This window comes from Micromesistius poutassou, assembly GCF_964030765.1.
Source record: "Micromesistius poutassou genome assembly, chromosome: 5".
In the NCBI taxonomy this organism is placed as follows: domain Eukaryota; kingdom Metazoa; phylum Chordata; class Actinopteri; order Gadiformes; family Gadidae; genus Micromesistius; species Micromesistius poutassou.
In genome coordinates, this window is record NC_140275.1 from 3,169,979 (window position 1) to 3,192,729 (window position 22,751).

The window sequence follows — 22,751 nt, forward strand, 5'->3', positions numbered from 1 at the left end:
AGGGCCGTGAGGGAAAACAAACCGTTTTCCCCATACACACTCATGCAAAAAGGCGGTATTTTAAACCTTTGTCAAACGCTTGTCCGCTGTCATTTCTTGGTTTGAATCACTTGTATATGCTGTCAAAGGGTTATATATTAAAAAAATTATCATGATCGGGTCGATTGTTGTCCGTATATTTTTTAAAAAGTGGATCTTTCACAGTTGGTCTCCCCCCACAGCGTTGAGTCTAGGTGGGTGTTCCCTTGGTCGCCGGCTGTAGACACTCGGAGAGACAATGCCGAAGAGTTGTTGTTTACCATTTTGCACCGCAAATAAATTTAAAAATCACAACCTGAGCTTTTATATCTTGCCAAACCGATATAGATCCGGCCGGCGACCAAGGGAACACCCACCTAGACTCAACGCTGTGGGGGGAGACCAACTGTGAAAGATCCACTTTTTAAAAAATATACGGACAACAATCGACCCGATCATGATAATTTTTTTAATATATAGCCCTTTGACAGCATATACAAGTGATTCAAACCAAGAAATGACAGCGGACAAGCGTTTGACAAAGGTTTAAAATACCGCCTTTTTGCATGAGTGTGTATGGGGAAAACGGTTTGTTTTCCCCCACGGCCCTGACCGGAAGTGACGTTTCCTTGCTTGCCGACTCGGTCTATCCACCAAAGTAGCATCGCAAAACAAATTAGACTATCCCCCTTGGAGCGGATCGGGCCTGGGGATGAGGCACTGAGGCTCGGTTGTAGCCATCACCTGTTCTAATGGAACCAATCAAGGTACCTGACCCCTCCCCCTACCAGCTGATCCCCCCCCCCACTCCTTCTGTGATTGACACATATGATCGGGCGCCATCTGTCCGTCTGGCACTGGTGGCACCTGGTGCTGGTCAGACGACGCCCCCCCTCACCGCTCAACACCCCTGACCCCATAACTTCAGCCGGAGGAATTTTGCGGGTGCAAGGTCTCAGGGGAGGTTATAAATACAATCTGCACACAAAACGGTGCCAATGCGATCGGTTTCGTGACCGCACACACATACCGTTGATGGGGACATTGTGCTAGTGACACCCTCCACCTCCCTGACGTGGTGACTTGGCTGCTGTAGCTAGGTCACAGGGTGAGCTTGGGTTCTCGTGCGTTCGAGGGAGGAGTTGTATTGCAGCCGGGTGGAAGTGAGGCGACAATCGTTATGGGTTTTGGATTCAGAGAACTTTATCGTCCGTGAACAAGGACAGAATGTCGTCTTTGACGCTCACACTGATGTGTTTGGCTGTGAGCCAAAGCGGAGGTCTGTTGAGTCCTGATGGAGAGGCGTGTGTGAAGGCAGGTGGAAGCCTTCAGCAGCTTGTTGACTACTGCGAATGGTGTTAAGATCCACCAGGGGCTCACCAGGGACGTCTGATTGCTCCCCACAAGCACTCGGCTCTGCTTCTCAAGGAGTGTGTGTCTGTGTCTGTGATTTCCATGTAATAGTTTAGTAGAACTGGATTGAACCCCGTGTTTTGGATCGCTAGCCAACTTTAGAGCAAATTCGAATGTTTAAAGATTTTCCTCAATCAATCATTTTACTAAAACCGTCAGGGCGTGACTGAATAATTGTTGGGTGTGTGCACGTGTGTAGGGTGTGTATGTGTGTCTGTGTGTGTGTGTGTGTGTGTGTATGTGTGTGTGTGTGTGTGTGTGTGTGTGTGTGTAGAGTGATGTTTGAGTGTGTGTGTGTGTGTGTGTGTGTGTGTGTGTGTGTGTGTGTGTGTGTGTGTGTGCTGCTTCGTTACGTATGTGCAGCGCGGCCAGCCTGCGGTGTTCCAGGAGAAGACAGAAGCATTTCCCTCTCTGGGCGGTCCGCTGCATCCCCCATCCTCAGAACACATTCCCCGGCCACCACTACCCAGCAACAACCAAGCTCAGCTTTACTCCAGGGAACAAACTAGTACTGGCTTGTGACAGTGGTTCCATTCAAACAAGCCAGGGAGATAATTCAGATGTTCAGACTGAGAGCTGACAGAGGTGGGGTTTAGAGATGATGGAGGTGAGGGGTGGAGGTGACAGGGGTTGACAGGGGAAGGGTGGGAAGGGGTTTGAGGGGAGGGGGTGACCGAGGTGTGAGAGACAAGGATGGAGGTGAGGGGGGTGGAGGTGACTGCGGTGGAGGAGATCCCTTCGAAAAAGGGATGCAGAAGTATTACAACACGCAAGCCACCGTCATCCGTCATCATCGCTCACCTCCATGTGTGGGAACGGAGAGACGAGTCGACGGAGGAAATCCTAATGAATTACAAACGAGGAGTACCTGTTCCCCGCATGCGGTGGGGTCAGCTCGCTTTATCATCGCTGTGCGCTGAGAAAGGCTAACCTATTAGTGAGCTGTGACAGCCAATTTCACACATGTCTGACAGCTCAGAGAACGCAGGAGTCTGTCTTCTCAGGCGTTAAGGCAGAGAGGCTGAGACGGAGGAACAGAGAATAGAGTATAGAGAGAGAGAGAATAGAGAGAGACCAAGACAGCGACAGATTCTCTGTAGCGGCATCAACGCCCTGTAAACTATTTCCATTCTAACACGCTGTGGAGATCACACCTCCCAGCTCAAACCCTGCAAGGAAGTAAAAATACAAACGCAAGCACACCACAAACGCAAGCACACCACAAACACAAGACGTTCCACACAAAAGGAGTATAGCTAACCTGCCAAGCGGATTACTCACGTATATATACCCTTCTCTGTATTCCAATGGCTCCCATTCGTATTTTTGTCACAAGTGGATGAGAGCCAACATCAATATTTTCAGAATGGAAATTTTCTTTCTGGGCTCTTTGGGGTGTAAGTGGGGTGGGGTGGGGGGGGGGGTACTACTTTGTTTTTCTGTTTCTGCCGAAGTATTGAGGGCGAGCGTTCACAAACTCTGTATTGAGGCCTTGCACTTTGTGGTATACTTTATATGTTTTCGCTGACGCACACTCATGCTGTGAGTGCTCTCCTCCAGAATTGGTATAACAAAGTTGATCATTTTTTGACAACTTATATTGGTAGTGGATGTTTTAGAGTAGCCGTGTAGAGTAGTTCTTTCAAGGTCTTGGCAGGAGAAGAAAGTAGAGAATGATAGGGGTGAGAAGAGAGAACGAGGGCTGAGAGGTATGGAGACGGACAGAGAGGAGAGGGATGGAGAGGAGCGGTAAGGAGATGAGAAGAGTTAAGGATAGGTAGAGAGAGAGAGGTGAGGAGAGGGACAGAGAGAGGAGAGGGACAGAGAGAGGAGAGGTAGGAGAGGTACAGAGAGGAGAGGTCGGCAGAGGGAAAGCGAGAGGAGAGTGGAGAAGTGGAGAAAAAGAGCACAATATTATCAGGTGCCAGCAAGGTGACGGCTGCCTTTCGTTTTTTATTATTAATTTCATCCCACGTCCCACAAACACGTATTGTATTGTGTATCACAATACACACAAGCACACCAACACCCAAAGTGCTTTTTCCATTTCTCATGTTTTGCTTCACGGTACACGGCGTGGCTAACTCCTGGCGGCGGGTCTGGCTGCAGTAGGGGCTGCAAGGTGGCCTATTGTCTGCCCCATGAAAGGCAGGAGCGACGCCCGGTGGCAGCCGTGGCTGCCCCCCGGCTGAGCTGTTTATGCTGATTAGCATAATTGCAGTTAATTGCCAAGCAAAAAGACCCTGCCCGCTCCGCGGGACACTGTGCCCAGAGGGAGAGAGGGAGAGGGAGCGTTGTTTCACTGGCGCATGAGTAGAGGGTGGGTGGTTCGCCTATGCTATGGTGCACAAACACACACACTCTGAATGGGTTTATTGAATACACTATTTGAATGCATTATTTATTATTATCTATAATCTAGCACATGCTTTGTTCCGAAGCATTTTTCAGTGAATTCAGATGCATGCCCTGGAGGAGAAGGTATGGGTTAAAAGTCACTGGACATTCTAATTAAATTACACACTCCACGAAGGTTCTGTGAAGTTGGGGCTACACACACACCGACACACACACACACACACACACACACACACACACAGGAACACACATTACCACTGCGCTGTGAACGTGGAGAGCGAATCATTCGATAAATACAGAGACCGTCGCGATTCATCATTTCAAGCAGGCTTTAAATCAATCGGACAGTTGGGCTGAGCGTTCTCACCCCATCCCTCACCCCCGACATCTGTAATCGTCAGTAGTTTAAACACTTCATTCTCCTCCGTCGCAGTAAAACGGACGGATTCTGGCCGCTGCCTTGATTCATTACTCTGCTGTGGAACTTCTCACTCTGCTGTGGAACTGTGGGAGTTCTCAAGTTAGCCCCTGGTTAGAGGAGTGGTCATTCAGTACGACACTGAAGGAAAATAAAACATCTGAACTTTAGGTACAGATGTACTAAGTTATTTGTACGTGTCAGTAACATATCTTATTTGGATGTGCAGTTACACAATTTATATCTTATATGCTTTATGCTTTATCCCTCCATGTTTTATCTTGGTTTTTCTTAAGTAATAGTAGTATGTTGTTTCCTAATTATCAGACGGCCTTAAAGTAAATCATGACCACAAACTAAAGTGGATGTACCCATAGGTGGCAGAGAGATAGAGATAGACGGTAGACAGTTGACCAAAGGGTAAGCAACTTGGAGGAACCAGCAGCAGTAACTCGATTGTGAAAGCACCCAACAGAAACACACCAACTCCTCCCTCCAAAGCCCCTCGCCACAAACACCAGATTTATTTTTTATTTTTCTTGGCACAGCTGATTTGATTTGATTGCTCAGGGGGTCAGTGGAAGTGACGGAACAAATATGACCAAAAACGCTTCTAAAAATAAATGATGTATCCTAACTTAAAAGGCGACGGAAAACACCAAGCTCTAACACGTGCCTCCGTGTCCTTAACCCTGACCTCATGTCCCTAACGTCCTTAACCCTGACCTCATGTCCCTAACGTCCTTAACCCTGACCTCATGTCCCTAACGTCCTTAACCCTGACCTCATGTCCCTAACGTCCTTAACCCTGACCTCATGTCCTCAACGTCCTTAACCCTGACCTCATGTCCCTAACGTCCTTAACCCTGACCTCATGTCCTCAACGTCCTTAACCCTGACCTCATGTCCCTAACGTCCTTAACCCTGACCTCATGTCCCTAACGTCCTTAACCCTGACCTCATGTCCCTAACGTCCTGACCCTGACCTCATGTCCCTAACGTCCTGACCCTGACCTCATGTCCCTAACGTCCTTAACCCTGACCTCATGTCCCTAACGTCCTGACCCTCACCTCATGTCCCTAACGTCCTTAAAACCCTGACCTCATGTCCCTAACGTCCTGACCCTGATCGCCCCCCTCCGCCCACGCCCCCAGGTACTACGTGTGCGTGGTCATCCTCATATACCTCCTGCCCCTGGTGGTGATGGGCTGCGCCTACCTGGTGGTGGGCCTGACCCTGTGGGCCAGCGAGATCCCGGGGGACTCCTCCGACCGCTACAAGGAGCAGCTCATCGCCAAGCGCAAGGTTCGCCGCCCTGGGGGTCCGCACGGGGGAACCGGGGAATGTTTTCTCACTCGCTGCATCTTCTCTTTCCTCTCCGCTCTTCTCCGTCTCAGTCTGTTTTCCCTCATTGTGTGTTATCCGCCCGCCACCGTAAATTGATTTCCCTGGAGCACTTTGATAACCCCAATCAGATCCAAATCCAATCTAACGGCTCAGTCTTTACGTTCCATCAGTGCTTCTCTCACTCTGAGGATTACCTTGTGAGGATTATTTCCAGATACACCGCCTGCCTAGCTGTTATTTACCCTCAGCTAAATTACGAGGAAAGGAAGGAACTATTTTACTTCAGAAATGTCCAAAATGGAGACAGTATTCTTGAGTACTTGAGTATAATGCCAGGGTGTCCTCCTAATGAAGTGGTATAATGAAATACTCTACGTTAGATAACTACGTTAAAATCCACCTGTTAACATAACAAACACAACAGAAAACATAACCAGTAAACGCAGATGTTCCTTGTTTTTGGGCATCCTGCCAAACAAAGCAACAAAAGATCATTATTGTTCGAGGGCTGCAGCTGCATCTGAAAGTCACCAATTCACACAAGCAGTAATCACATTACCATCCCATCAGGCTTTATTAGCCGGGCTGTGATCAGGAACAAGCAGAAATGTTCACATTTGCGTCCACGTTTTTTACCCTCTTCGCCGATTTATCATGACTGGCATAAATGTCACCATATTTCCTCATCGATCTCTCTTGTCTCACTCCCCTGTCTCTCCTTGTCCTGCTTTTTCTGTGGTCTCTGGCCGATGGTCTAATTTGTGTTGAGCTTTTGTTCCCGCGTTCCTTGCTCTTCCATTCTCCACCGCTTCACCCGCCCTCACCTCAACCTTCCTGTTGCTTTGTTGTTTCTCGATGCCCTTGCTTGTTGGTGTGTATTTGTGTCGCCTTGCATCTCAACGGGTGTCCTAAATAGGGTTACAACAAGATCACCTGAACACAAATTATTGTTTAAAGCCAGCGGGATACTTTGAATACACAACGCATATTCTACCGCAATTGTTCCAGTCTGTAATTCCACTAATAGGCTTTGATTTGATCACATCTGTAATCCAATTTCCCTGAAGGTTCAGGTTTGCCATGTGTGGCATATTAACACAAATCTGCAAATTACAAATAAGTCGACCAGGGAACTGGTGTTACATGGTGTTACGATGTCAGTGTGGAACTAACCACTAGTGGTGCCAGCGATGGCAGGCTTGCACATAGGCAACAGCGTCCAACTGTCAAAATGACTATACAAACTAAGCTGTGACACATCTCAACCAGTTTTGACTTGACTTGACTTTCTGAATCCGGTCACAGGTGGTCAAGATGATGATCGTGGTGGTGTGCACCTTTGCCATCTGCTGGCTGCCCTACCACGTCTTCTTCCTGCTCCACGAGTTCCTCCCGGAGATGTTTGAGCAGACCTTCATCCAGCAGGTGTACCTGGCCGTGATGTGGCTGGCCATGAGCTCCACCATGTACAACCCCATCATCTACTGCTGCCTCAATGACAGGTCTGTGGTCCCGACACTCAACAGAGAGACGGGGGAGGGGAGACACGAGACAGAAGGTTGAACGGAGAGACATAGGTTGAAGGAAAGGGAGGACTGACTTGAAGGGATGGACTGACACACGCGCACACACACACACACACACACACACAGTCGTCTCCATAACAGTTGATTGGCGTGTTTACAGGCGTTTTCAGTTCTCTCTATCCCGGAGTAAAAGAAGAAGAAACGAAAAGCCAGCTCTGAGCTTGTATTTGGTATATGGAGATTACACAGATGGGCCGACGGACAGGCGGCCACACCGACAGACGGACTCCGAACCCTCTGCATCTGTTTAACCGTGATGTGATTTGGCAGCAATGTGCAGAAAGGGGTATACACACTATGTTTAGAACCCCGCCAGACCCTGGCTGTGTGCTTGAGTGCTCGGCTGGCTCTGTGTGGAACCAAGTCAACATTTTTGCAGGAAATCCAATGTTCCCTCTTCCTCCGAGAGAAGCTGGATGCGCAATGATACATGATCTCCTCCAGGTTGGCGGGATGGACCTTTCCCCCTGGACGAATGGCCTCTATGCACTTTAAAGGGTTCCTGTTACCACCAGGTGTGAGAGGGAGTTGTCATTCCAAGCCATTTACAAATCCATCCAGTACTTCACATCTGTTCATTCAGATGGACCGATGCAACTCCAGCCTAGCAGTTGGTACATTCTACCAGAGTGGGGACCGTAGGAGTAGTTGGTCCACATTGCATACACCTCTCCCACTGATGTCAGAGGATAGGCCTTGTGCATTGAAGCTTCTCATCACAACGAGCGCCTCCGTGTTGGAACAATAGGAGCTTTGTTGTTATGTTGTTATGGGAATAGTTTCTAATGCAAGACTTGGTAAAACAAAGTTTTCATTAGCCTAGCTTTTGGTATATTTACGTTGATTTAGGATATTACAGTATTACGACTCCCTTGAGTCCTCTGAATATGGGTACCAGCAGCAAAATCTCCCATGATCTCCCATACGAGCCCCATTGATAATGAATAATGAATAATGAATGATGAATGAATGAAATAATGAATAAGTCTCACATTGAGTTGTGAAATAGGGGCCCTTTTAAACTGATTTAATGTCAGTACTGACAGACTCTTTGCGAATGAGTGATCAGGCTCATCAGTTATTCAACATCCATGTCAGCAACAGAGGCTTCCAACCATCTTTCATCAGTCCTTTACACCAGAAGCCTCATGAAACCATCTTGATCTCACACACTCACATCCCAGCTTCTTGCTGAAGATCAGACTGGTCTCGCTCCAGTTTATATCAACTTTGAAAACCCAAAAAGTGGACGTACCCAGCGGCAGGGTGCAGGGAGGTTCAGGTCAGAATGTGCGCTGCACCGCTGTCTGCAGAATTTCAAATACAGGGGAGCCCAAGGAAGGCTAGGCCAATTGATGGTCCAGTAGTTTTATAAAGATGGAAAAGACAATATGAATTTCAATGAAAGATTTTCTCATCTTTTGTTTGACTTCCAACTGGATTTGGCAAGAGCGAAGATAGTAAGAGCATCACTTCAATATTTTATCTGGTTGGCTGGACTTTTTTGAACGACGTAAGACCGGCCCATTTATGGAAACCAATGCCAGGTCGAGGCCTGGCTCGTTATGCGCTACCCCCCCCCCCCCCCCCCATTAGCGCTGATTGGCCTGTCCACATATTGGAATTCAAAGTCAGTTTCAACCGGAGCGAGGACAGCCTGGTCTTCAGCCAACAGGACGGTCTCATGAGGCCGCTGGCATGGGGAGAACGACATTTTGTTCCCTGCTCTTTTCCTGGGGAGAAAGCACTTGAGCGCTGCTGTGGACTGAACATAAACAGCTGGCTGCACATGCCCTGACTTGTTAGCATTCCTACTAGAAAGAAGGGAAAAAAAGAAAGCCCGTCGATGAATTTTCTGATTGCTTTTTGTCCCGTAGTAAAGAAAGAGGGAAAAAGTGGAGCGGGGGCGCAGGCGGGTGGCTGAATGAGGGACATCCCCTGACAAATGACCAGACACACTGGTCCCTCCCCCTCCTCGTCTCTCGGTCTCATCACACGCTCAACATGGAGACCCGTGTCGGAGTGGTGGACGGGGACTTTGTCTGCCTTACCCGACACACGGGCGGCACAGCTCCTCTTTATTGGGCGACATATTGGAATTCAAATGTGCGACAAGCTTTGCAGCGGCTCTCTCTCCCTCCCTCACCTCCGCCCGACACACCAAAGACCCCCCCCCCCACCCCCCCACTCCGCCCTCCCTCCCTCCCTCTACGGGAGCTTGCGCTGCCTTAGTGCTTATTGGCCTTAGTTTTCCTCTTCTCTTCATATTGCTTGTTTGATGAATCTGAGTAGAACATTTAGGCCGGTATTTTATTTTGTAGAAAAAAGTGCATTATAGTTTTAGTTGCTCTTCGTGTTTTAAGTGTTCCACAAACCTTTTGCTGACCCTAAAACACACCCCTTGTGTGTGTGCGTCTTTGTGCTTTTACTGAGTGTCCATCTGGGCTTAAATTTGTATTTCTAAAATGTAAGCAAATGTTGATCTGTGTATCTCTGTGCGTCTCCGTCTTTACATCCTCTGTGTGTATGTGCATGTACCTACGTGTGTGCATGTGTGATTCCACTGGATTCATGTCTATGCATGTCCACTCTCCATGCTTGTATTTTATGTGTGTATTTCTTTTATTTATGTGTGTTTGCTCCCCCCCCCCCCCCCAGGTTCCGCGCGGGCTTCAAGCAGGCGCTGGGCTGCTGCCCCTGCGTCCCGCGGGGGACCTACGAGGGGCTGGAGCTCAAGTCCACCCGCTACCTGCACACGCAGACCAGCGTGTACAAGACCAGCTGCATGGAGACCAGCGTGTCCACGGTCATGCATCTGACCGAAGAGGGAGAGCCGCGCGCCAGGAGGACCGGCCCCACCCCCGCCACCCTGGGCCCGCCGGGGGGGGCCGCGGCGGTGCCCGGAGCCCCCCACGGAGGGGCCGGGGGGAGGGGGAGAGGCGGGGGGGCGCGCCGCTCCTCCCTGGACCTGGCCTCCAACGGCTCCTCGTCCCGCAGCGTCTCCAAGACGGTGTCCGAGACGTCCAGCTTCTACTCCAGCCACAACCTGCAGGAGTAGGGGGCGGAGCCTGGCAGGAAGCACAGGTGTGTATACAGGTGTGTGTGTGTGTGTGTGTGTGTGTGTGCACAGGTGTGTGTACATGTATGTATTAGGCCTGGGCAATAAAACAATACATTATCGTATCGTGATAGACTTTTGATCAATATCAATATAAAACATGTTCAATATATACTATTGAACCACTGAATCTAGCAGCTGGGTTTGTTACACAAACACGGTTCTGTACTTATTTACAATATTTGAGTGTTTTTCATTGTTGTATCGACATTGGAGTATTTATCGATGAAGAACAGTGGAAGGTCATTAAGTGTTAAACAGAAGTGTTTAAATCCAGCATTGTCATTCCTAGTCTTTTTAGGTCATTAAAAGCATCACTAGTTATCGATATCGATCAATATGATGAAGTTATAGCGTGACATGTCTTTCAGCCATATCCCCCAGGCCTAGTATGTATACAGGTGTGTGTAGAGGTGGGTGAACAGGTGTGTGTGCGTGTGTACAGGCGTGTGTGCACGCGTGTGTGTGTACAGGCGTCTGTGTATAGCGTGTGTGTACTGCTGTGTGTGTGTATGTGCTTGCCCTGGTGTGTGTAGCGGTGTGTGTAGCGCCGGAACAAACACCTGGTCTGGTTTGTGAGACAGAGACAGAACCAATATGATGTCATCCAGAGAAACACCCAGGTTGAAAATAACCGGCGTGAGTTAAAAGAAAAGAAAAAAAGCGACTAAAGGCGCAAGCGGAGGGAATCGTCAACGACGCCACAAACACATTCACAAGACGCACATCGTCACATCCATCATGCTCATTTTAAAACCGAGCGTTCGTCCTCGCGTCTCCTCGCGTCCCCGGCCTCTCTACGTACGGCGTGACGTGGAGGCGGTTCGCAGGTCCCCGCGTGCCTCACACCCCCCGCCCCCCCCCGGCCCCCCCCCCCCCCCCCCCCCCCCCACCCGTGCTGGGGAGACGGAGCCCAGGGTAACGTGAGAGTTGGTTTTTTGGGTGAGAATGTAGCGGGAGAGAGCGGGGGGGGGTTGTTCATCGATGAAGTGAGAGAAAAATAAAATCACACTCGCTGTGAACCGGCTGTGAACACGGAGGTGATTTTCTTTGCGTGTGTGAGATGTTATCACGTGGTGTTCTGCATACTGGTTCCCATAGTGAAGGGGATTTGCTCTGTTGTATACGCGGAATGGGTTAACCTAACAAGGAGTTTGTGCATGGTGCTTGGTTCTATGAGCATCCTTACTGTACCGACAGAGGATATATGGTTTCTCTTCCTCTGAGAAATGTATTTATTGTAAGTCGCTTTGGATAAAAGCATCTGCTAAATACCCTAAATGCCGTAAATGTAAATGTAAATGATTTGGTAACAAACCTATTGTGCAGTGCAGTGCACTGCACTGCACTGCACACTTCATGACATCACACTGCGGCGGTGCACAGATGGAGACGTCGGAGTGCTGTGTGTTCACGTTAGGCTGAAAATGGACCCCGACAGTATGGGCCCTAGATGGAGAGGCTAGCACCAAACACAGCCGTCGGCCACGTGTTCACCGGCTGCCTACCTGTATCGACGAGACAGGAATAAAAAATAAAAAGTATAGAAAAATGAAATCATGACTGCCAGTATGTTCTATGAAGATGCCCATATATATAGTAAATGTTCCTCATTTAGATAGCTCTTTCATCCAAAGCGCCTTACAGTGTTGACTGACATTCACCCATTCATTCACACACACACCGACGACAGAGTCAACCACGCAGGGCGACAGCCAGCTTGTCAGGAGCAATTAGGGTGAGGCGTCTTGCTCAGGGACACCACGACACTCGCTTGGAAGCGCCGGGGATCGAACCACCAACCTTGCGGTTAACAGCCAACCTGCTCTACCTCCTGAGCTAATGCTCAGGATGTAATGCTCAGTATTGACTATTTATTTAGTAATCTACAGACACTGTTATACAAAGTGCCTTAGAGTGAATTCAGATGATGTGATTAGTTCCAGGTGGGGATTAGGGCAACCTGCTCAACGAAGCATAGAACTAAACTGTTGACACTGGGGATCGAACCCAGAACCTTGAGTGCAGGTAAAGGCAGCCGGCACACCTCCTTGGGAGTTCAGGAGAGAGAGAGAGGGGGGGGGAGAGAGAAGGAGAGAGACTGAGGGGGGGCGGGGTCGAGGGAAAGGGAGTTCAGGAGAGAGAAAGAGAGAGAGCGAGAGAGGTGAGAGACTGAGGGGGGGCCAGGGAGTGAGAGAGAAAGAGAGGGGAGAAAGAAGGAGAAAAAGAGGGAGAGTAGGAGAGAGAGGAGGAGAAGGGGAGAGAGAAGGAGAGAGGAGGAGAAGGAGAGGGAGAGAAGGAGAGAGGACAAGTATGACTGCGGGTGGTTCCAACTCGGAAGAGATTACCCGACACAGCACCACCCCTCCTCTACCACCCCCCCCAACCTCTACTACCAGCACCATCCCACAGCAGAGAACATGTCTGCTCTGCCTCACATGACATTTGCTCCATAAACACATGCATACACGTGCCGAACCAAACCCAAATACACACACACACACACACACACACTATGACACACACTTTGCAGAAGCACACACAGACCCAAACGTACACACACAGACACACACACACACACACACAGACACACACACACACACGCACACACACCCTGTCCTTTTCCCAGCAGACTTATTATATCCTTTTAGCTCGTCGGGGGGGAATGGAAGGGAGGGAGGGGAGAGAGAGGAGGGAGGGGGGGACCAGGGTCAAAGTGAATCTGTATACAACAGGACATGAGTGCTGGTTGCTGTGATGGGGGGGGGGGGGGGTGGAGGGGGGGAAATGGCGGACCACCTGCTGTCAGCCTTCAGTGGGTCTGCATGCGCTGGGGTCTATTCTCAGCACACAAAAGAGACAGGGGGGGGGGGCCTTAATGTCAGCTGGCGCCATCTAAAGTGATGAGGGGGGGGGGGGGTACCCTGCGTGGGGTTCAAGTGTGACCACTTAATGCTCCTCTGGACTTAATTGTGTTGTGGTGGAATTAAATGGGCGCCTGTACTGGGCGCGTGCTGCATGTTGCTGGGCAGTCTGGTCCAACAGGGCTGTGGTCTGGAGGCGAATAAGAGAGAAGAGGAGGCTCCAATACTCTTATTTACTTATTCAAAAGAATATCGTACTCAATATATATTTAGATTTTTTACCAATTATGTTTTGATATAATATATGTTTTTCCATATTGGCCATCCCTATAATGTGATCTAGTATCTTTTTAATACCGATAATATCCGATAATATCAAGCATATAATAAACCAGGTGATTTAATACATTTTTCCATATCGGTCCTGCTTATAACGTGATGATTGATGATAATATGTAGGCCAGCCATGGGCTGAGCGTTCTTGTGTTTGTGAAGTGATCTCATCAGACAGAGACGTCAAGAGGACCCTCAAATTCTTCGCGACCAAAGTGGAGGATGCACGATACACACAACAATCCGTAGCAAACATATGAATCCGACCCAGCCGTTCCTCAGAGTGGGATGGGATTACAGACGTAGGCCATGAGCGGGGGAAAAATCGTTGAATTGGATACAGTCCGCGGCGTGTGGTTTATGAACGTCGGAAATAAAAACCTTTTAATAAAGAACATAGGTTGTTAGAAAGCAATCAATGCCACGGTATTAACAAGCCAATAAAATCCCACTGCCCGAGACTTCTGAACCTTACTTGAAGTCCTGGAGAGCAAGAACACGAGACAAGCGTGAGCGAGGGGATTACTGTGTGAAAGGAGTGATCAGCGCCGTGCCGTGGACTCCTCTGGATCAGAGTGGCGTCCTGCGAGACAGCCCGCCTGCCCAAACTCAACGCTAAGCTCACACACCTAAGCATCGAGCTTCGTTAAACATCAAAGCCAACCTAGCGTTGACACAACTCTGTTCATAGCGGACCTACCGCTCACATTCTCAAAGTTTCGCAAAGTTAAAACAACTTCAACTTTGACCCCCAGTGGACGCCGACCGCTCAGAGTGCGTCCGATTAGATTAGAGTTTTGTTTGATGTTCTAAAACGGACAGAATCCAAACAAACATTTGAACCGTGCAGGGGAAGCTCTGGTGATTCTCCCAGGCTGCACAACGTACGTCCGTGCAGCATCACAGACGCCCCCAGTCTGAAGAGCCTCATGTGTTCACGTCTCTGGGAGGCTGTTTCCCAGAGCCCTGGGAGAACCATGATGTCATTAGACAAGGCTCATTGGATTACACACATTATTCCACCTGCACTCCCCCCAGGCGTGGTGGTGGTGGTGGGCGAGGAGGACGATTGGCATTGCAGAAAGATTTGTGTGTGTGTGTGTGTGTGTGTGTGTGTATGTGTGTGTGCATTTGTGTGTATTTATGGTTGTGTGTGGTGAGTGAGTGGGTGTGTATGTTTTGATGTAGGTGTGTGGTGATTGAGTGTGTACGTTTGAATATCTGTAGTGTGTGGTGAGTGTGTGTGTGTGTGTGTGTGTGTGTGTGTGTGTGTGTGCTCGTTGACTGTATGAATGTGTGTGGTGCGTGTGTGTGTGTGTGTATGTGTACGTTGACTGTATGAATGTGTGTATGTACCAACGAGAACTCGTCCAAGAGTTATGTTTTGGAATAATAACAGCAGTACTGCTATGTTATGTGTGCGTGTGTGTGTGTGTGTACGAAGGTGAAAGACTGTTGTGTATGTGTGTGTATGTTTACATCGTTTTAATTCCAGGCCTGTTTCTTTGTCTCTGTTGATATTTTCTTGCAACAGATCATAGCCATGCAATGTTATGTTCACAGCAAACACACAGCATGACCGGTTTAGACTCTACAGACATAGTACATTGCACTGATGGACTCACTATTAATCAAAACAAAACATAACATAGGAACTTCATGCCGAGGGACCACTCATGACCATGACTACTCTATTAACATCTGAATCCTGCCCTCCAACCCGGGCCAGGCCTGCAGTAGGGCTGTCAAAATTGCTCAAAAATTACGTTTGAATATTCCCTCTAAAAAACCACATATATTCAAACTATTCGAATATCTATATTTGCGCATTATGTCAATGACGCGCATTACGTCAATAACAGGACAAACTAATACAACGAGATATAACTACTTGTATAGGTAGTTTATTTAAGTTTAAACATATTTGACAACATATTACCTACACAAAAATAAGTAAATTAACTAATGGCCAAGACCGCATGACCTCGCTCTCGCTCGCTCTCTTTTTCTCTCTCTCTCTCTCGCTCCCCCTCACTCTCTCTGCGCATACCGGTTTAAATAAACAAAACAATGAAATGCTGAGTGCTGATCAAGAGTTTTGTGCAAGCAATTTAACTTCCCGACTCTTGTCGCTTGACTTGTCGCTTGACTCGTCTCTTGTCTTGTGGTGTTCTGGTCGCCCACTCGCAAAGCAGACAGCAGGTGTTTGTTTTTACACATTTTAATATTAATTTTGACCTTCCAATGTCTGTTTTTAAAAACTATTTGAATATATATTCAAATTTAGAATATTCATTGACAGCCCTAGCCTGCAGCAGTACCGCCCACTGCCCCGGGCCATGGGGCGCCATATCCGCTCCCCCGGGCTGGAGCAGCAGGCCTGGGGAAGAAGAGGGGCCCGCTCACCCCCTAAATGATGGATGGTACCTCCTGCGTGGAGCCGGGGCGGGGAGAGGGCCCCGCCTGGGGTGTTTAATGAATGCGTAATCAACTCTTCTCCTCTCGTCGAGTTAGTGCTCAATGTTGAGGACATGGTTGTATAGGGCCTCTCGAAAACACGCCCGTGCTCGCTGATAAACGAGACTCTCACGCACACACACACGCACACTAACACACACACAGACGCACATGCGCAAGCGGTGATGGAGACCTCTCCACAGAGAAGTGTTGCCAGAGGGAAAGGCAGTTAGAGGCAAACAGGCTCATCAGCCCCATCTTCAAACACACACGACGCACGCATGCAGCCACGCACACCAACACACGCTTGAACTTACACATACTCATACGCAGTCATAATAACACAAATACTCACAAACAGATGCACACACACTCATGCAAACACACACACACACACACATACACACACACTCATGTTCCCTCTCCTCCCCTCCATTTTGTTGCTCACTCTCAACTCTTTCTATCTCTCTTGATCTCTGTTCCCTCCTTCCTCTCTCCAATCATGCTAATTTTACTAGAGACAGCTGAACACATGCACACGCACGCGCACACACACACAGACACACGCAAAGATCTTATCATTTGTTTTCCGGGAGGGTTGAGAAGAAATGCTAATGAGGACGTGCTCAGGAAGGCGAGAGTGTGTGTGAGCGTCTGCACACTTCAACACTCTCCTGTTTCTGTGTGTGTGTGTTCACAGGCATGGCTGTCCTGATGACCTCCACCCGTCCCCCCGGTCCCAGTCCCACTCACTATCATCCCCCATCGAGGCCAGCTGACCAGTGACGGCCCCAGACCCCAGAGAACATCACGACCTGTTGAATCCAGAGATAAGCTGCCCAGGACAGGGAGAGGGAGAGCATCGATCTCTCTTCGTCCACTTCATATGTCCACCGGGCAGCTGTGTGAGTGTGTGAGTGCGCCTACTGCCACCATCAATCACGGCGCGATGGGCGGGGCTAACCACGTGCCCAGCCAATCAGTGTCTCCGCTGACCTGCCTGTTCACGTTGGAAGCGGAAGAACTGTGGTGTCCCGTCTCAAGGCAGGGGAGAGAGTTCTCTGTCTGAGGCGGCGGCGTAGCCAGGTGGAGGATATCATGTTCAAACTCCCCCCGAAATACAACAATAATTGTGAAAAGAAGTTACCAAAATTTGAAGTCTTTTGGGAGTTATAGTTTTGCTTTGATTTTTTTAAATTCAAATGTATATAAGAATATTAAATTGAGAAATGACTTGCCATTGCAAATCAAACGTTATGCCGTTTATTTAAATGAAGCCTTGAAAACTGATGTTACACACATCAGTATAGAAAGCAAGGAGCAAGATGACTTGTCAAACTTAAATATTAAATATACTATTCTTAAAAATAATATATAACTATATATACTATATGAAATATTGCCATGGATTGTGTTTCATAGACACCATGTATTGCAATTAATACACAAGGTATGGCATGATTTATGAATGCTTCATAACAATCAGGCTGAAATTGCTAATACTTTCCAATGGTAGTCAGCTGCTGGGCTGAGTTTAGTCATTTCCTCTCCAGGCCCTGTAGTCCATGGGCTTCCTCTGTGGCAATGGCACGATATGGACTGGAATTGCTTAGGTGTGGAGACAAGGAAAGAAGAGAGGAGATGAGGATAGGAGACAAGGAAAGAAGTGGAGAGAAGGAGAGCAGACAAGGAGAGGAGAGCAGGAGAGAGGAGAGTCATGTCTAAACTGACATAAAATCAATAGGGAAAAAAGCTGTGAAAGATTTATGTTTCTGAAACTTTATCAACGCCCCCTAAAATCAGTTCCTGACTATGCCACTGCTTTTGGAAGTGATTTGCTGTGTGCGTGTATTTTGGCCCTGGTGTCATATGATGCCTGGGATAAGCTTGGTTTGTTAGGTGGTCTCAACTATGATGTCTGCTTACAGCAGGCCCTGCACTTCTACCAACGTCACACTCTTATCTGTTTGTCACCGCGAATGGACAACACATGCAACAGCTTTTCATTTTCTGAAGGAAAATCTAATGAGCATGTACTTTTATCTCCAGAAATCTGACTAACATATTGCCCAATTACCAAAATCATGGAGATTTTTTTTTCTGTTCACATGTAACTTGTTGTACATTCAGTGTTACTGTGTTGGACTACTGTAATATGAGTTTATTTATGTAATATTTATGTAAACAAGCTCACTCTCGCTCTCTCTTTCTCTTTCTATATAAATATATATATTCTCAGATTTAAAAATGAATAATCACCCGCACCTTAAGTAACCTCTTCTGCAGCCAAAGATGTAAATCTGGACATCTTTTTGGATTATTAAAACTAATAAAGCTGGAGGCTAAAGCCATCAGTTCGCAGGTTATTAAATTTAACTTTAATTTAACAAAAAAATTTAAATTTAACAACATTGTAATTAAGTTTCTGAGGGCAGGGGGAGATATAAGGCCCTATCAGAGGAGTGAATCAGCTTAACAACCTTTTAGGCCAATGAGTCAACTCTCTTGGTTTCCCACCTCTTCTCCCAGGGAGGAGAGGGATGTCAGCCAATAGAGCCGTCTCCATGCCCCAGAGGAGCTCTCCATCGTGCCTGTCTCAACCTCTCAAATCCAACAAACTCCGCCCACCAATTTAGTGTGAAATTTGTTGATGTTAGGCAATTAGGTGTTGAAGAACAAGAAATGCTTCGGTTTTAATCAGTTTATATAGTATTATTCGTGGTATCATTTGTGTATTTGTGAGTATTTGCTCCTCTGTCTGGTATTTTATATGAGCTACTTTTAAGTATTAGTGTGTGCTTTTCCTCTGTATATTTTGTGATTCACACCAGTGTGTGTGTACATTCCCCTCAAATGTCCTCTAGCACATGGTATATGACTTTCACACAGTGTGGAGTGCAGTTGTGTTCACCGGGGTATGTGGGTGGGAGTTGTACTTACCTCTGTACAGTTCAACACCTCAACGATGTGCGCTGCATAACGGCTCCAATGAACCACCTTCAGAGAGTTTGTTTGCCGAGATACGGGGAGAAACTTGATGTAAACTAACACATGCGACAATGTTTTTGTATTGTGTTTGCAATCAGTATTTCATAGTCAGGTTTATTTGTGGATCTTGTATGTAGAATTTGTCATTTATTCCTGCAAACAAATGTGGGATGTTCTATATTTGGAAAGATGTCATCATGCTTTTGGTTCGAGTGGCTCTGCACCAAAAAAATAAAAAAAATAAAAGGGTTATATGTTTAATCAGTGGAAGTGTCCCTTTATGGTCGTCGTCATTGGCACCAACATCTTCACTGAAACATGGCGTGTTTCATATTGTGTTTGCTCTGGGATTGGTGTCATTTCCAGGGAGCGCATGTCTGCTGTTTCAGGCAGACCGTGTCATGTTGTGCTCAGGTGAGGGACATAAGCTTGTGTGATTACGATGTCCAGCTCTCCACATTCACCGTGCTCGTTCCAGGAAACCAGAAGCGGCCTCGCTGTTGTGTTCCAATACGTATATCAATTTACATAAAACAGCCCCATTTGGACACCGGGCCGGGAGATGTGTGTGAGCGGAGAGGGCCCTTTAATCCTGCTAATGTTCACACCACCACGGACAACAATAAGCTCCTTGATGGGTGGGTCTGGGTGCAGCACGCTGCTCCTCCAGAAATGACAGCCCTTAGCTGTGGTGGTATGGATGGATGGAAGCTGAAGAGGGAGACGGAGGTGAGGCTAGAGATAGTCACGGATGACAGGGACAGGTAGGAGATGGAGGGAGAAAGAGTGTAGGGCAGCTAAATTAAATAGAGAAAAGTGCTAAAAGAGGATGGGGTGGAATCAAGACGAGAGGCCTATTTGTGATGCTGCTGAGGTCAGAAACTCTTTTAATGTCAGACTCTGAGCCAGAACATATATATGCACATCCACATATACATATACATATACATATACAACACTTGAAGACTAAAGCATATGCTTAGGGACTTTGTGTCCGATTGTGTATTATAAAAGACCAGACACGATGTCCTCCGAAACACAGCTCGCTTGTGGAGTGGGGCAGACTGATAAACACGTACTGTTTTTAGTGTAACAAAAATATATTTCGTTTTTTGGCAACAAACCTTCTCAAAACACAGACCTTCTCTCATGTGGGCACAAACATTTTGATTTCATTGTGTGTGTATATTTAAAAGCTTTGTGCATTGTGCAAAAATAATGGGTGAACAGAGCGCTGAACAAAGCTGCAGCCAAACAACAACATGGCCTTCAAATTGAAATTAAATGAACATCCTCACGCCTTTGCTCATACCCCGGTGTTCAGACAGAGGGTCGAGGACCAGGGCCGGGCCCCTGGGTCAGGCGGGACCCCACCATGTGGGTGAGCTAATTACCAGGCCTGTGTACTCTCACACAACCGGGTTTCATTCCCCCATTCCCCCAAACAACACAGATAGGCTGGCCAGAGCTATATTGGCAACAAACGCCAAAAACCTTGCAGATGACAGGAGGAGGTGGAGGAGGAGGATGAGGGGGAGGTTGAGGAGGAGGAGGAGGAGTAGGAAGAGGAGCAGGAGCGGGAGGAGGAGGAGGAAGAGGTGGAGGTGGAGGAGGAGAGGAGGAGGAGGAGGAGGAGAGGGAGAAGTAAGGCACTTTATGATGAGAGTACGGCTGGAAGAGCATAGAGGAACACGCTTTGGCTGCAGAATATTCTCGAGACCGTTGTGACCGTGGTGCGTGTGTGCCAGCCCAAACAACATTGGCTTGCATATAATCACATGTGTGTGCTGGATATGTGTGCAAAATGAAGTGTGTGTGTGTGTGTGTGTGTGTGTGTGTGTGTGTGTGTGTGTGTGTTCATGTTTGTATATGTGTGTTTGTGTGTGTGCCAGGCTTTGCGGTTTTGTGCCTTTGTGCTGATTAGAGCTCAGACAGGTGGTGAAGAGCTCCAGAGACAGAGAGGGAGTGAGAGAGAGAGGAGGGGAGAGAGAGAGAGAGAGAGAGAGAGAGAGAGAGAGAGAAAGAGACAAGAGAGATTTTGGGAAGCTTGACTCCTGAATTGAACTGAAGGACCATCATTTTCAACATGAGTGGCTGCATATCAAGTGCATAATCACACACCAGTAGCCCTCCATGCATATCTTACTGTCTTTGTCGGCTAGCTGCAGCTCCACACTGGCCTGTTCTGGTCTGACACCCGCCAGGATAAGCTGAACACTGAAGTGGTCATGGATCTAAAGACACACACCAGCCGTTTGGCGGGTCCTTCCTGAGCTCAGTCCTGCAATACTGTGAAGGTGGTGGTGGTGGAGGTGCTGGTGGAGACAGGTGACATACAGGCACCGTCATAGAGAACTTCAGAATACAGCATGAATAGGTATGATGTTTGACGTGGAGCAAAACATCTAACCGGCCGTCAGTTTGTTAGTTGGTTGTTCACATATTCCCTTTACGCAGTGCTAAACTCTAACAGACAAAACAACACCACAATGAAAAAAAACGCTCCGCTGTCACAAACAATATAATCCTGAAACTAGTGTTTTCCCAGCATTGTGGCAGCGTCTGGTGTACAAACTACTCCAGCTGGATGCTGCAGACAACAAAGGGATAAGGGATGTGTCAGAGGAAGGGCTCTGTGCACACCTCAAGTGCTTCAGATGGACTCCTCAAAGCAAGGCGATGTGTTTCTTCTTCTCCTGAGGGGGAGGATGGTTTGTTTTTGGCAATGGAAGCAATGGTCTCGTTGTGCTTCTGAATGTTTCCTGTGTTGGGTTGTAAAGCAGATCATATATGCCGTCACAACCTTAGCACATCAGCATATCCCTTGTACCCAAAAAAGCGAAGTGTGTTGTGGCAACCCGGCCCGGTCCCAATCAACGTGATGCAGAGCACCTGAGGAAGCCGGCTTAAAAGGCAGGCTTCCACATCCAATCAGGGCTCTCTCGTGGCTGGTGTGGACGGAGAGTCCAGCCGTTGTGGCTGCGCCACGCGATCATCATTTAGTTATTTTATAAAAGAGACTTTACGTTTGATTAAACGAGCCTTTGTGGCGTAACACCCAACCGATTTGCGTGCTGATTCAAGCGAGGTGGTTCACTCCCCGAGGAGGGTTGCCACAGTGTCTATTCTATTGTGTTAAAAAAATACATGATGCATGTGAGATTAAAAGATACTGTTTCAACTATAAAGACGACAAATTAGTTATCAGGCCAATGCCTATATTTCTGTTTACCAACATCCATTATGGAGCCTGTGTTCTCTGCACCCGTTCAATGCCATCATCATCCTCAGTGCCTACATGAAGAAGGCAACTGTTGATTAGGTGCACCATAATAAACATGGTAGGCTTATCCCGCTTACTGTACTACCTGACCAAAGGCAAGTGCTCTCTACAGTGGAAGAGGTAGGGACCGTAGGCAAGAACGAGCAGATGAATTTGAAATGGCAATAACTTTTTAATGACTAATGTCATTAAAAAGATATTGTTCCATCTGTTATACATAAATAAATAATAATAGCAAAAATAATCTTTAACCAATTTCAACAGCTCAGGCTCATTCATAGTGTCATGCTCCCAATATCAATTCACTTTTATATACATATCAGAGAAAAAAAGTTTTTTTAGAAACCCCTGGTCTAACCACCAGCTATTTTGTATTTGTACAGATTTTGTATGTTCATCTTAAACACTTGCTACAGATATTGTTTTCCACAAATATGGTAATATTATTGGTGAAATAAATATTCCATGAAAATCATTTCTGGGGGTGAATTTAGTTAATGAGGTTGTCGCAAAATTTTATTTTTCAGTCTAAAATAAATGGCAGTCTAGTTTGAGCACTAGATTGAT

At 47.4% G+C, this 22,751-nt stretch overlaps 1 protein-coding gene across 1 annotated transcript in view; it reads left to right on the forward strand.

Moving 5' to 3' along the window:
* tacr1a (tachykinin receptor 1a) overlaps positions 1-19,162 on the forward strand; it is a 32,503-nt gene extending 13,341 nt beyond the window's left edge. Inside the window, exons 3-6 of the mRNA XM_084468421.1 lie at positions 5,363-5,513; positions 6,861-7,057; positions 9,800-10,225; positions 16,614-19,162. Coding sequence (XP_084324547.1) covers positions 5,363-5,513; positions 6,861-7,057; positions 9,800-10,199 — 748 coding nt within the window. The 3' untranslated portion in view covers positions 10,200-10,225; positions 16,614-19,162. The remainder of the gene's footprint in view (positions 1-5,362; positions 5,514-6,860; positions 7,058-9,799; positions 10,226-16,613) is intronic.
* Positions 19,163-22,751: the final 3,589 nt, after the last annotated feature.